The 12,942-nt window shown below is 45.4% G+C and overlaps 1 protein-coding gene across 1 annotated transcript in view; it reads right to left on the minus strand.

Annotated features, from left to right (window-relative positions):
* Window positions 1–6,697: 6,697 nt before the first annotated feature.
* The window catches only part of LANCL2 (LanC like glutathione S-transferase 2), a 65,586-nt gene continuing 59,341 nt past the window's right edge, over window positions 6,698–12,942 (minus strand). The window contains exon 9 of the mRNA XM_049893452.1: window positions 6,698–12,301. Coding sequence (XP_049749409.1) covers window positions 12,186–12,301 — 116 coding nt within the window. The 3' untranslated portion in view covers window positions 6,698–12,185. The remainder of the gene's footprint in view (window positions 12,302–12,942) is intronic.

Genomic DNA, 12,942 nt, shown 5'->3' on the forward strand with positions numbered 1-12,942 from the left:
CAACTCCGAAGTGATATTTATTGAGCATTTACACTGTGCCAGCTGTTCTATGCGGATGATTTTATCAGCTCCTTCCAACAAACCCATAAGGCAGCACTGAAAGGGTCAGAGCCTGGGCTGGATTCCAGAGAGGCTGGATCCCAGAGAGGCTGGATCCCAGAGAGGCTGGGTCCCAGAGAGGCTGCCATCAGAAGCTGTTCTCCTCACCGAGCCTGGCACATACCACAGGTTGCCACTGAGTTGACTCTGACTCATGGAACCGTGCTCCACTGGGTTTTCAATGGCTGATTTTTTGGAAGTAGATTGCCAGGCTTTTCTTCTGAGGTGCCTTTGGGTAGACTCGAACGTCCAACCTTTTGGTTAACAGCCGAGAGGGTTAATGTTTGTATCCCATAAATACTGACTGAATTACTGATTAAACGGCACCTTCATCTCCTCAAGGTGCCTTAATTTTACAGCTTCTCTCTGGGCGTGGAACGAAGGCTTTTCTCCCTAGTAAAGGGATTTCAGGCATCAGCATAATATGTCTATGAGGTCTAATATTTGGGGCAGGCCAGGTGGAGGGAGGGAAGGATGGCATTTTTTTTTTTTTTTAACAAGTATATCACTGGGCATCACCTTTCCCACTTCCCTTCTCTTCCCTCCTCTCCCAGAAACCTGTTATAATCTTGATGGTCCTTCAAGGTCTGTTCTTCAGAGAGCCATCTACAGAGTGCCAGGACAGTTGTGATGGTAAAACAATTGGGAAACTTTGGTGTCTTATAAACTCTAAATATTCTTCACTTGTGCATTTTTTCATTTGACAAAAAAGGCTTTTAAATAAGACACAATTGAATAGGACACAATTGAGATGTTAGCAAGATAATTCAATCTGAGAAAAACTTCAAAACACCAGAATAATCTGGTGATATTTCGATGACCTCCTCTCCATGCCTTAGGGTTCTGGGGATGGCTGACCACACGACACCGGGTACTGGGAAGATGCGATTGACAGCAGTTCATAAGCCACACAGACTGTGACACCAGAGGCCCCGCAGGCCACAATGGGGTTGCACTCAGGAACAGTGTGAACAACCAGGAGATGTAGGAGTCAAGCTTTGTAGTAACAAGAGGGTAGGGTGGCCTTTGGTTCCTGCAGAAGGATGTGATTGGCTTGTTTGAATAATTTCACAGGCTGTCAAGGAACTGAAGCCTGCTACTCAGGGATAAGCCAGAATTGCCTCTGGTCCTTTTCATAAGAAGGGTTATTTGGCTATCGGACTGCTAGAAATGAACTGCATCCCCCCAAAAGATATGTTTACCCTGGTGCCTGTGAGTATGGACTTGTTTGGAAATAAAGTCTTTGAAGATGTTATCAGTTAACATGAAGTCATACTGAAACAGGTAGGTCTTAATCCCATTTTAGTGGTGTCCTTATAAAAGAGAGGAAACCCTGGTGGCATAGTGGTTAAGAGAGCTACAGCTGCTAACCAGAAGGTCAGCAGTTTGAATTCACCAGGCGCTCCTTGGAAAACATAAGGGGTCATTCTACTCTGCCGTATAGGGTCGCCATGAGTCAGAATCAACTCGAAGGCAATTTTTTTTTTTTTTTAATAAAAGAGAAGAGACACAGAGTCACAGACAGAGGAAAGATGGCCATGTGACGATGTATGTACACATCCTGGAATGCCTTGGGCTATCTGGGGTTACCAGAAGCTGGGAGAGACAAGAAAGGATCTTCTTCCAGATCCTTTGTAGAGAACATGGCCCTGCCAACACCCTGAATTTGGACTACTAGCCTCCAGAACGGTGAGCCAATAACTTTCTGTTCTTATAACCACCAATTTGTGGAATTTGATTATGGCAGCCCTGGGAAACTCATCCCCTCAATGAGAAGGACTGACACAGTGGCTGCAACAATAGGCTCAAACAGCCATGATTGTGAGGACAGCGCAGGTCTGGGCCGTGTTTTCGTTCTTTTGTACACAGGGTCGCTATGAGTCGGAAGCGACTCAATGGCACGTAACAACAGGAAGCTCATACAGGGACTTATCCACAGGAGCAGAGTGGGCAGGAGAACTTGCAGTTGGGCCATTAAAGGCTCTCCTGGGTCACCACAGATGTCAAGGCAGCACCTAATACTGGACCTTAATTTTAGGCCATAGACCACAGGGGCTATTTATTTACTGTGGCAAATAGCCCCCACCCCTCAACACATTAAAGTTGCTAATGGTGACCCAGGAACATAGAGATGTTTAAATTCTGTGCAATATATTATGACTACAATGACTGGGCAGTGTTTAATACATTTCAGGAATGGTCCAGAGAAACTACTGAGATGAAAACCCTCTTGCTCTAAAAAATAACACTGCCAGAGAGCTCAGGGAAGTTAGCCTGTGTGGGCCTTCTGGTAGAGAGGACAGAGGATGTTGAGCAATTTGGCTCCCTCCAAAGCCCACTGAAGTGCGGGGCTGCAGGAGAGCCCCCCCCCCCAGTTTAACCCCTCAAGGACCAGAAGATCAGGAGAGGAGAAAACCACCACTCCATTTGGGAGGCTGGAAAGCAGATGAACAGGTGAGGAATGGCTGAGCAGAGGGAGGTGGAGGCAGGAGAAGAAAAAGTGGACCCTGAGCCCACAGCAGGGGGAGCAAGTGCCACCAGATAGTTACCAGAACCCCGCCCCAGTCTTCGGGGGGGGGGGTCCAGCAGCAACCATGGCTTCTAGAGGATAATGAGGGGTACAAGCTGGGGTCAGATTAAACAGCAGTCAGAGCTCCGGAGCCCCCCACCAACCCAGTAGCACCACAGTCCCTCCCCCCACCCACAATACTAGAAACTTCTTTTCGAGAGCCAGCTTAAAGGGTGGGGTGAGGAGGCTGGGTGGAGGTGGGGTTAATAGAACTAGTTGAAGATGTAAGTACCATCCTGAAAAGGGGGATTCAGTGAAGGTAGCTGCCAGCTCTCTCCCCTACTCCCTCCTGTCATGCAAGCAGCAGGGCCTACCACCCACAGTAGGGAAAGTGAGATTTTGTTCAGCAGGGGGACCCCAACCTAAAGATCCAGCCAGATCCCACCACATGGAGCAGACCCACCTACCATGAAAGCCTTCTGAGGAAACTCCTTAACATGAAAGTTGAAAACTAAAGCCAGCAAAAAGCAATTCGAATAAACCAAAAAGACAAGTCTGAACTTTGCTGGAGAAACACAACGTGCCGACTGGCCTCACTTTCCATTCATGGCATGGGTCCCTTAGTGCTATCAGACCATGCTTTCTAGCACCTTCCTCCAGACCAGCGGTTCTAGAGGAACCAGAGGAACCAGGAGGAGGACTGAGAGCATGTTTTCCCACAAGTGTGTAGTCCCAAACCTATAGCATCAGCATCACCTGGCAACTTGGTAGAAATGCAGTGTCTCAGGCCCCACCCAGGCCCACTGAATCAGACACTTGCCCTTCAAGCCACATTTTAACAAGCCCTCCAGAGATTTCGGATGCAGGCAGAATTTTGAGAACTACTGCGAGACCATTCCCTCTCCCACTCAGTATTTCACACTTTCTCTTCAAATCCCAACACTTCCCCCTCCATCTTTTCTCAGCAGATGCTGCCTTCCTTCCTACTTCACTGAGAAAGCTGGAGCCATCAGACGAAAACTTGCACGACTCCCACAACACTCTATGTGCCCACCAGCATCTGCACCCACCTCTTAGCCATGGGTGAACTGCCTGCATTTCCACCCAAAGCCACCGCTGCTTGGGCACTCGCTCCCACCCCTCATCTACTTAAAGTCATCACTCCAACACTCCCCCTTTCTGACCTACATCGTGGCTTTTTTTTTTTTTTTTTTTTGCCGTTCATTGGATCAACCCGGTCACCATACAAATATGCTGTTATTTTTCCCAAATCAACAAAAAGCTTTTTCTTGATCCTGCTTCTTTCATCAGCCATGGCCCCATTTCTTTCCTCTCTCTTTTGCAACAAAATCCCTCTAAAGTGTTGTCTACACTGCCTCCAATTCCTCTCACTATCCCTTAACCAGCCTTTTGTCCTCACCACTCTGCCAAATGGCTGTAACAAATTCACCAACGACCTCTATGCTGCAGAGCTATTGGTCAAGTCTTAGTCCTTGTTTGATTTAGCAGCAACAGCAGAAACAACTGGTCACTCCCTTCTCCATACAAATACACCTGCCTCACCCACTTCCAGGAAAACATATCCTGGCTCTCAGTGACTGTTCCTTTTCAACCTCTTTTGCTGATTATCTTCTCCTGACTTTTTAATGTTGGAGTGGCCCCAAAACCCAAACCAAACCCAGTGCCAGCAAGTCAGTTCTGACTCATAGCCACCCTGTAGGGTTTCCAAGGCTGTAAATCTTTATGGAAGCAGACTGCCACATTTTCCTCCCACGGAGCCACTGGTGGTTTTGAGCTGCTGACTTTTTGGTTAGCAGTTGAGTGCTTTAACCACTGTGCCACCAGGACTCCTTGGAATAGCCCAAAGGTCTCTTTTTGGTTCACTTTCCTTCTCTATTTACCCTCTCTTCCTTGGTGATCTCATCCAGTCTCATGACTTTAAATAACATCAATATGTCAATGACTCCAAATTAATATTTCCATCCTAAATTCTCCCCTAACTCCAGACTTGTCCATCAGACTGCTACTTGAGCTCTGCACTTGGATGTCTAATGCTGTTGTCATTAGGTGCTGTCAAGTCAATTCCGACTCATAGCGACCCTGTAAGACAGAATAGAGAACTACCCCATAGGGTTTCCAAAGAGCAGCTGGTGGATTTGAACTGCCAACCTTTAGGTTAGCAACCAAGCTCTTAACTACTATGCCACCAGGGCTCCTGGATGTCTAATAGTCATCACAGACTCAATATGCTTAAAACAGAACCCTTGGTCCTTCTGCTTGACCTCTTCTACCTACAGTCTTCCATACCCCAGGTTCTGGCAATTCCCTTCTTTCAGCTGCTCAGGCCAAAAACTTTGGGGACACCTTTGTCTAGTCTTTCATACTCTACACCTGATTGTCAGGAAATACCATTGGCTCTAGCTTCAAGATATATCTGGACTCCAACCACTTTCTACCACCTCCAATATTCGTTCTTACCTATACTGGCCTTCTGGTTTCCCTGCTGCCCCCCATGCTCCCAGAGTGAGCCCTTTAAAACATATATCAGATTGTGTCCTCCTTTTGCTGGAAACTCTCCAACGGCTCCCTATTTCACCCAGAGTGAAATCCAAACTCCTAAGACTGATCTTCAAGGCCCTACGTGATTTCTCTGCCTTGTCCTCCTCTGACTTCTACCACTCTCCTCCTCACTCCATTCCAGCCACACAGGCTCCCTGAATGTGAGAGGTATGCGCCTACCTTTGGGAACTGTGCTGTTTGGGATGCATTCATTTGGCCAACTCCCTCACTTTCTTCAAGTCTTGACTCAAATGTCACTGTCTCTAGTCTTACCCTGATCATCCTGTTTACAACAGTAATCTGCATACCCTCCACCACTACCTCCCTTACTCTGAACTTATCTTTTGCCCATATTACTTATCACCTTCTTACATATTTTGTTCACTGATGGATTCCAGTTGGCTAGAATAGTGCCTGATGTTGAGTAGGCATTTAATATTTGTTGAATGAATTAACATCCACAGAGAAATAAGATACTGCAACCAAGAAATAAGACACTATTTTTAAAAAAATACACTGAGAATGAGTGTCTTGAAAATTTAAATAATGAAATGAAACAATAGTATTGGAAGGTAAAGTTGATATTGCTTAGAAAGTAACACCAAAACATAACCAAAAGGGTGGTGTAAAACAGAAAATTAGGTACTATTTTAGGAGGTTTAATATCCAAATAACTGGTGTTCCAGAAAGAGATATAAGGAAATCGGAGGGAAGGAAATCGTTAAAGGAATAATTCAAGAAAATTTCCCAAAATTGAAAGACACAAATTTCCAAATTAAAAGGGCCCACAGAGAATCCAGGATTAGGTCCATCACTACAAGAGAGAAAAACATCCTACAACTTTCAGAGTGATCACATACAAAACACAAGAGCACATACAAAGAAACAAGAATCACAGTGGCTACAGATTTCTCACAGGGCAGCAAGACAGAAGCGAGAAGGCAGTAGAGCAACGCCTTCTGGCAGCAGGAAGAAATTTCCAACCCAGAATTCTATAAACAGCCAAACAATGGGTTAAGTGTTAGGGTAGAATAAAGACAACTTTCAGGCATGCAAGATCTCAAAAAATTGACCTCAGTTGGAGAGGTGAGCAGAGCTCTTGGGATGCGCATGGCCCCTTCTCCTGCTACAGAGAGCTGGAGGGGCTCCTTGTGTGTGTGTGCGTGGCAGGGGAGCCAGCTCAGGAGGGCTCCAGGAGGGCAGGACTCTCTCTGTGGGGAGAACGCAGAGGTCGCCCCGCTCTTAGCGTGGAGATTACACCTGGTTCCCAGCTGCCCAGCATAGTGTCTGATAATCTCCCTGCAGCCTCCATTAGGAAATGGTTTGAAAAGCAGGCCTGGTCAGTACTTGGAATTGTTAAAAATATTTGTATCTGTTCAAGATAAGACATGAAGCTCATCTCATCCCCATTTGTTGTACTGGCTTTGTTACAAATTACCTAGTGATTATAGATAGCACTTTCCAGTGCTAGGAGGATATAGAAGTGGCTTGTTCTAATTAAAAAAAAAAATTCGAGAAGTCATGGAATTATAAAAAAATTTTTTTTTTTACTTCTCTTGGATATACCGTTTTTCTCAGCTCAGACCTAGGACCAACTCAATCTCAAGTCTCAGGGCCCAGGGAACTGCAAATTAGGAAACTTGGAGTCTGAGCTTGGACTGACCTCATTGAAATCTTAAAACATTTCCTAGGGTAACCTCTGGATGAGGGCAACTGCAGATTATTGCTGGAAAGGGTGAATGTATGATTATGCTACTCCATATGTGTTGTTCTCCTATGGGGTTTACTTTAAAGACTAAGATCCCTATCAACCCGTGGCCAGCACTACAGTCCACCAGCTTCATCTGGGGAAGGTCCTATGACCAGGTGAAAACCACAAGAGTCTACCTTACAGAGTAACTAGGGCAGGCTGAAAGTCCTGGGCTGCCAGGCAGAGCAGTGATACCTGACTGTGGTGGGATTCTGGAGCCTCATGGATCTGGGGTTTCAATCCATTTCCACTAGGTTCCACCACTCATGAGAAGTGAGCCTGTTTCCCATATAAGTAGCACACCTACACCTTCACCTCCCCAATTTACTGTGTGCATGTGCTCCAAGCTCTTTCCATTTATGGTTTCACTTTAATTCTCCCACCAACCAAATAAGGTAGATATTATCATTGCCCTTATTGTGTAGAAAAGAACCTGAGCTTAGGAAATTGCTTGCCCAAGTTCACACAGTAAGTGGTTGAGCTGGGGGGTAAACAAGCATTCTGACTCCCTGGCCTCTGCTTTTAAACTTTAAACATTGTAACTACACCAGCTTGGCTGTAAAGTGGGGATATTAGCCTTTTTCATAGACCTGTGCTCCTGGAGGGCAGGGGCTAGCCTCACCCTCACACCCAAAGGGTGTCACGCTGCAAATCTGCATCTGACCACACTTACCTTTGTCGTCCTCCTGCCGTTACTGGGAGATGCACTACCATATTCTTCCCCCAAAAGGCTTGTTGTCCCACTCGAGTGCACAGCAGCTGTCGAAGGTCCTGCCTGGGGAGTGCCTGGCTCCCCCTGGTCTGAGCTGAGGCTGCTCACCTATGGCAGGTTCATCAAGCCAACTGTGAACTGCATGACAGGATCCATGGCAGTTTTTTATCATTTCATTCTTACAACTTCACATCATGCTTGGCACAGCATGGATGCTCCCTAAACATTTGTTGAATGAATGAATCAAGCCTCCCATCTCCATTTGGGAGAGGGAAGTGGGGCAGGGATATGTGTGAAAATGACGACTGGGCTTTGTGATAGCTCCAGACACCTGAGGTCACCACTTGCCCCAGTGATCTAACTTCAGGGAGCTAGGGTCTTCTTAAGCCTGGGCCTTAAGGGAGCTTCCAGCCTTTCTCCAATCCAGAGGGGCCATGAGCGGAACACACCTTTCGGGGCCACTGGCCAGCTCACGTAGACAACTGCAATGCTGTGTGGCCTGGGTGCCCACTCTGTCCCACTTCCTCCTACCCTAGCAGCTGTGTATCAAGGAGCAGCTAAGAGCCCCAGCCCGGGGATGGCAGTCAAGAGCAGTCTGGCTCTTCTCAAGACTCTCTGATGTGGAACAATGGAGACCCACATGAGGGGCTCTTCTGTGGGGGTAGAGGACTCCCCAGGTGAGCCTGGTGCCTTCTGAACCACATACCTCTGCCATGTCCAACTTCCTCAGCAATCACTGCTCCCCACTTTGATGTTCGGCTTCCAACATTCATTCATTATCCCACAACTTGACACTTTATACCTTTTTGGGTCACAGACCACCTTGACACTCTGATGAAACTAGGAACCCTGTCTCTAGATGAATATTCATATGCCTGTGGCCTGTGCACATAAAATCTAGTGGGGTCACAGCCTCCTGAAGACCACCCATAGCTCAGTTCCTACATACCCGGCCTCTTGCCAGGCAGGAGGCCCTTGACAGGAGGGGCCTAGACAAGGCAGCAAAGAGCCTGGGATTGAGTGGGTAGGTTGTAAAAGTGTTTTAGGGGATCTGGACCTTAAACTTGGAGCACTGGCTTCTGTGAATTTGGCAAATGAAACGAGATATGAAACTGCCTTAGAGTTCAAAGCAGTATATAAATGCAATGAATGGTGACTGTGTCTTCCAGCCAAGTAGGCAGTGGGCAGCAGTGGGCAGGGACAGAGGAAGAGGCCCTGTGTGTGCACCCCTGCTCCCCCATGTCCTAGTTGAAGGCGCATGACCAAGTCACAGGGCCCCTCCCAGGTTTAAACTTCTCACGTTCTGTGTCATACAGGCAGGGGAAAGGTTGCCGAGCGCAACTCAGAAGTATGGTGGCTGGTGAGAACTGTCTGGGTCTGAACCCTGCCTCTGTCACTTACAGGCTGTGACCTGGGTGAGTCCATCAGTTTGCTCATTCATGAAGTCGTTACAACAATAGTACCCACCTTGTAGGTTGTTACAAAGATTAAGGAAAATAGTAAGTGTACAGGGTGTGGTACAAAATTCTGGCTCAAGATATGCAGGCTTTCACCATTATAAATGGATGGCACCATGGTTAATCGCTTGACTACTAACCAAAAGGCTGGCAGTTCATCCATGCATTGCCTCGGAAGAAAGGCCTGGTGAGCTGCTTCCAAAACATCACAGCCTTGAAAACTCTACGAAGCAGAGCTCTACTCTGACACACACATGGTCACCATGAGTCAGAAATAACTCAATGGCAACTGTGTTTTTTTAGATCATTATAATTCAGGTTTCAGAGGGATATTTTAATCCCTTGGAATAAAAAGAAGAATGCACACGAAGAGACCTTTAGCTATAATTCTAACATTATCTAGTACAGCATAGCCTGAGCAAGAGCCGCATTTCTGAGTGAAGAATTACATCTTCAGAAGAGTGGTGACCAACGTTCTCAACCACGTCACTCTCAAATGCAGCAACGTGAGAACAAATGGAGATTCCAGAAGTCATCACCACAAAACTCTCTTTTACTGACAAAACCAAACAACCCAGAACACTTTTTGGGGATGTCAACTTTTTTTCCCTTCAAATCTTAAATGGCATTGTGCATGTACGTGTTCTTCAATTTAGACACATTTTAGAGAACAGTTGTGGACACAAGCTACTCCAAGAAATGACAGTGAGATGTTCCAAAATCTGAATTCAAATGCTCAGCACTAGTACACTGAATTCTTTAAATCCTCTGTCCTTTGAAGGTCTGCTGTTTCTTCCTCGCCTCCAGGGACTGCAAGCTGTAAGTAAAGCCAAGCAGCACCACAGGTAACAGACACGAGAAGTGGGCTGATGTGGAATCCAAGGGCTGCACACCTGGCTAATATCTAGTGGGTGAGGGGCAAAGTGTCAACCCAGTGAGCTTTTTACAAACCTCTGTAAATCAAATCTCTATTAACAGAAGCCTGGCCATCTGGAACAACTTTTGGGGGGTCATTTATTCTACAAGTATTTTATCATTACCTCAGCATCTTAGTCCCAAAGCCTAGTGAGTGTTTTCAAACATGCCCAAGGGAGGACGCACCTGGCTAGAGGCCAAGACAGCTGAGCATTGCTTGCTGGTCTGAAGCTGCCATTGGCCACGATGCACTGCCTCCTGGCTGAATGGCTGTATTTGGGGGACCAGGGCGATTCCACGTGCAGCTCCCCACCGGATCCCACTAAGATACGGGACAGCTCTGGCAATGCTTTCAGCTGAAGCCATAATGGTTGCTATTGATGAGGTGGACAGGACCTCATTAGTAAGCTCTGTCATTTGATATTGTTTTGAGCTGTATTTGATGGGGACAGTGTTTTTTGGATGATGTGAATTTTCTGATATTGTGTGCTGTCTTCTGCAAACAGTTCCCCTCAGCTCATTCCTGACAGCACGTTCCCCTAGGACAGGGTGCTGTAACCATCCTGAGAAGCCCATTACCAGGCTCATGTGGTCAGTTAAAATACAGTCAGGAGGACTTATCCCCTCAGAAGTCATCAATCTCTGCTGAAAGAGGATAAGCGTGACTTAAACAAGAGTGTCTGCAATGAAGAGAGGTACCACTTAGAAATTAAAGGTCACGTTTTTAGTGTTATCAGCTCCACAAATAAGGCCCATTCACACTCTAAGAACTGCACAAGGCATGAAGGACAGTTTTCTTCTAAACCGACATTCTTATTTCTCCTTTATGAAAGGAGTGGAAACTAGGGCTGATAAACTATTTTAGAGAGTCCCTTGTAGACAAGGATCAGGCCATTAGAAGGTCCTATATTGTCTTTTATGACATGAGGGTGAGCTCGCAAGGTGAGAAGTTCTTGAAAGTCCCATATGACTTGGGTGGTACCATGATGACAAAAAACCTTCTGAACACTGAAATCTTCACAATAGAATTACTGAGGGTAGGCTAATCCAAATTAATGTGCCTAATTTTAAATAAAAAAAGTCAGACAAATAATGGCCTAATTTTCTTGACTAGAACATTACGTTTTTCATATGTATAAATACAGACCAGTGCTTTTATGCTAATGCATTTCATCAAATGTAAGATGGGGGCAAAAAAATAAGAACTGTATTCATCCCAAATTCATACTTTGATAAACTTATTTAAACAATCTGGTAAATAAATTACAGGGACATGGGTCCAGTTGAACATCTTTGTTTTTCAGCCATCTAAAATCGTACCCACTGTTCTGCAACAATTAGTAATAACGCTGATAAATAAAATTGAGGTGGCATATGTTTTAATTATACATGCCAGGAAAAAGGTTCTAGAACTGCAAATGCTTAGTTGTTGCTACTTGTTATTTAAGGCGGACATTGCCAAGCTTCCCTTGAGTGTTACCCTTGACTTCATAAAGTCCATTTGCCAGGACACTAACTGCCTTGGGCTGCCAGGAGTCTTTTGAGGTTCACAACAAGTGCCTGAAGCTTCTGCTGAAGATGGTGAGCCCTCATAGAGCTGCACTGCACCCCCATGGGTTCTTAAAAACACTAAGATGGGGCACAAAACACAAGAGGAAGCACTCAACTCCTTTGTGGAAAGACTTACTCCCTCAAAGCAGCAAAGCCTCCTCTTATCTGTTCAGTTTCTTCTCTGTTTTTGGAGTGGTGCCCATGGAAAATGCTGACAAAGTATGATCCGAGGGTATCACCTTAGATAATCTGATAGACAAAAAGAGAGCCATGGCCTGACTGTTCCCTATGTATACGCTGTGTACACAAGAGCGGCTGCTGAAGACACTCATGCATGGTTGGCTCGGGACTCATGGAAAGAGAAGGGCTTTCTGGTTAGAACTTACACCTACAGACAACACCAAGAAACATGCAAATGCTACTGAGAGTCTGGCTATGGAGAATTCGTATTTTACACCAGTGAGGAAAATGCTGTTACAACAAGCTGATGGATGGCTTCTTCACTCATGCTCTAACTGCAGGGTCTTTGGAACAAAAGGGGGCCTGTGAAAGTGTTTTTTTTCTCCTTCAGGATTCAGTTGGTTCTGTGTCAGGCACTAAGCCATCTAGTGGCTTTTGGTCCAAATGGGTATTTTAGTTGTCTTTTTGCACCTTTTTATCCCTCTGTGAAGAACCAAGTTCGAATGCTGGAAACTGTGACGCCTCTGGTCCCAGGACGTCGGAGAGGAAGTGGATAGCACCAGCCATGCCTGCAAGTCAAACAAGGATCCTTTTACCAAAGGGTGCTGGATAGAGTAGTATCTGCAAAGTAACTTCTAATTACTTACTTACCAGGGGCTATAGAGAAGAAAGGTGCTAGGGCCTTTAAAAACAACTTTATAAAAAACCCCAAGTTTTCCACATTAGAAATTCTTATACTAGCATCCAGTAGCTAATGATACCAGCTTTCTTCACTATGCTATTTTTTTAATTAAAAAAAAAATTTTTTTTAATTGGCTTTTGGGCTTTAATCTTGAATCTTGGAACTTTCAGATGATTCTTACAGAACCTCTAACAAAAAAGTTATGGATGTGCATGTTTCAAAGTATAAAATTCCCCCTCTTCGGAGCCTTTAAATTCTTAGTCCAAACAAAAAGTTGCATTTTATGCCTTCTTAAAGTTCAAAGACCATTATTTTCATGCAAACATTATTTGTTTCGGGGAAATCCCCACCCCAGATCCCTGCAGTAATCAAGCCCTGGGTTTTAAACTCAAACCCTACTCAAAGGAGCTTCTGAAGTGTGGGGGGGCGGGGGGTTAAATCAGAACAATTCTTCTCTTACAGGGTTTTCCTTTGTTTACAGTTTTTCTTTTGATGTAAAATTTACATATAATGAAACAAATCTTAAGA

The sequence above is a fragment of the Elephas maximus genome, chromosome 8 (genome assembly GCF_024166365.1).
Source record: "Elephas maximus indicus isolate mEleMax1 chromosome 8, mEleMax1 primary haplotype, whole genome shotgun sequence".
NCBI lineage: Eukaryota > Metazoa > Chordata > Mammalia > Proboscidea > Elephantidae > Elephas > Elephas maximus.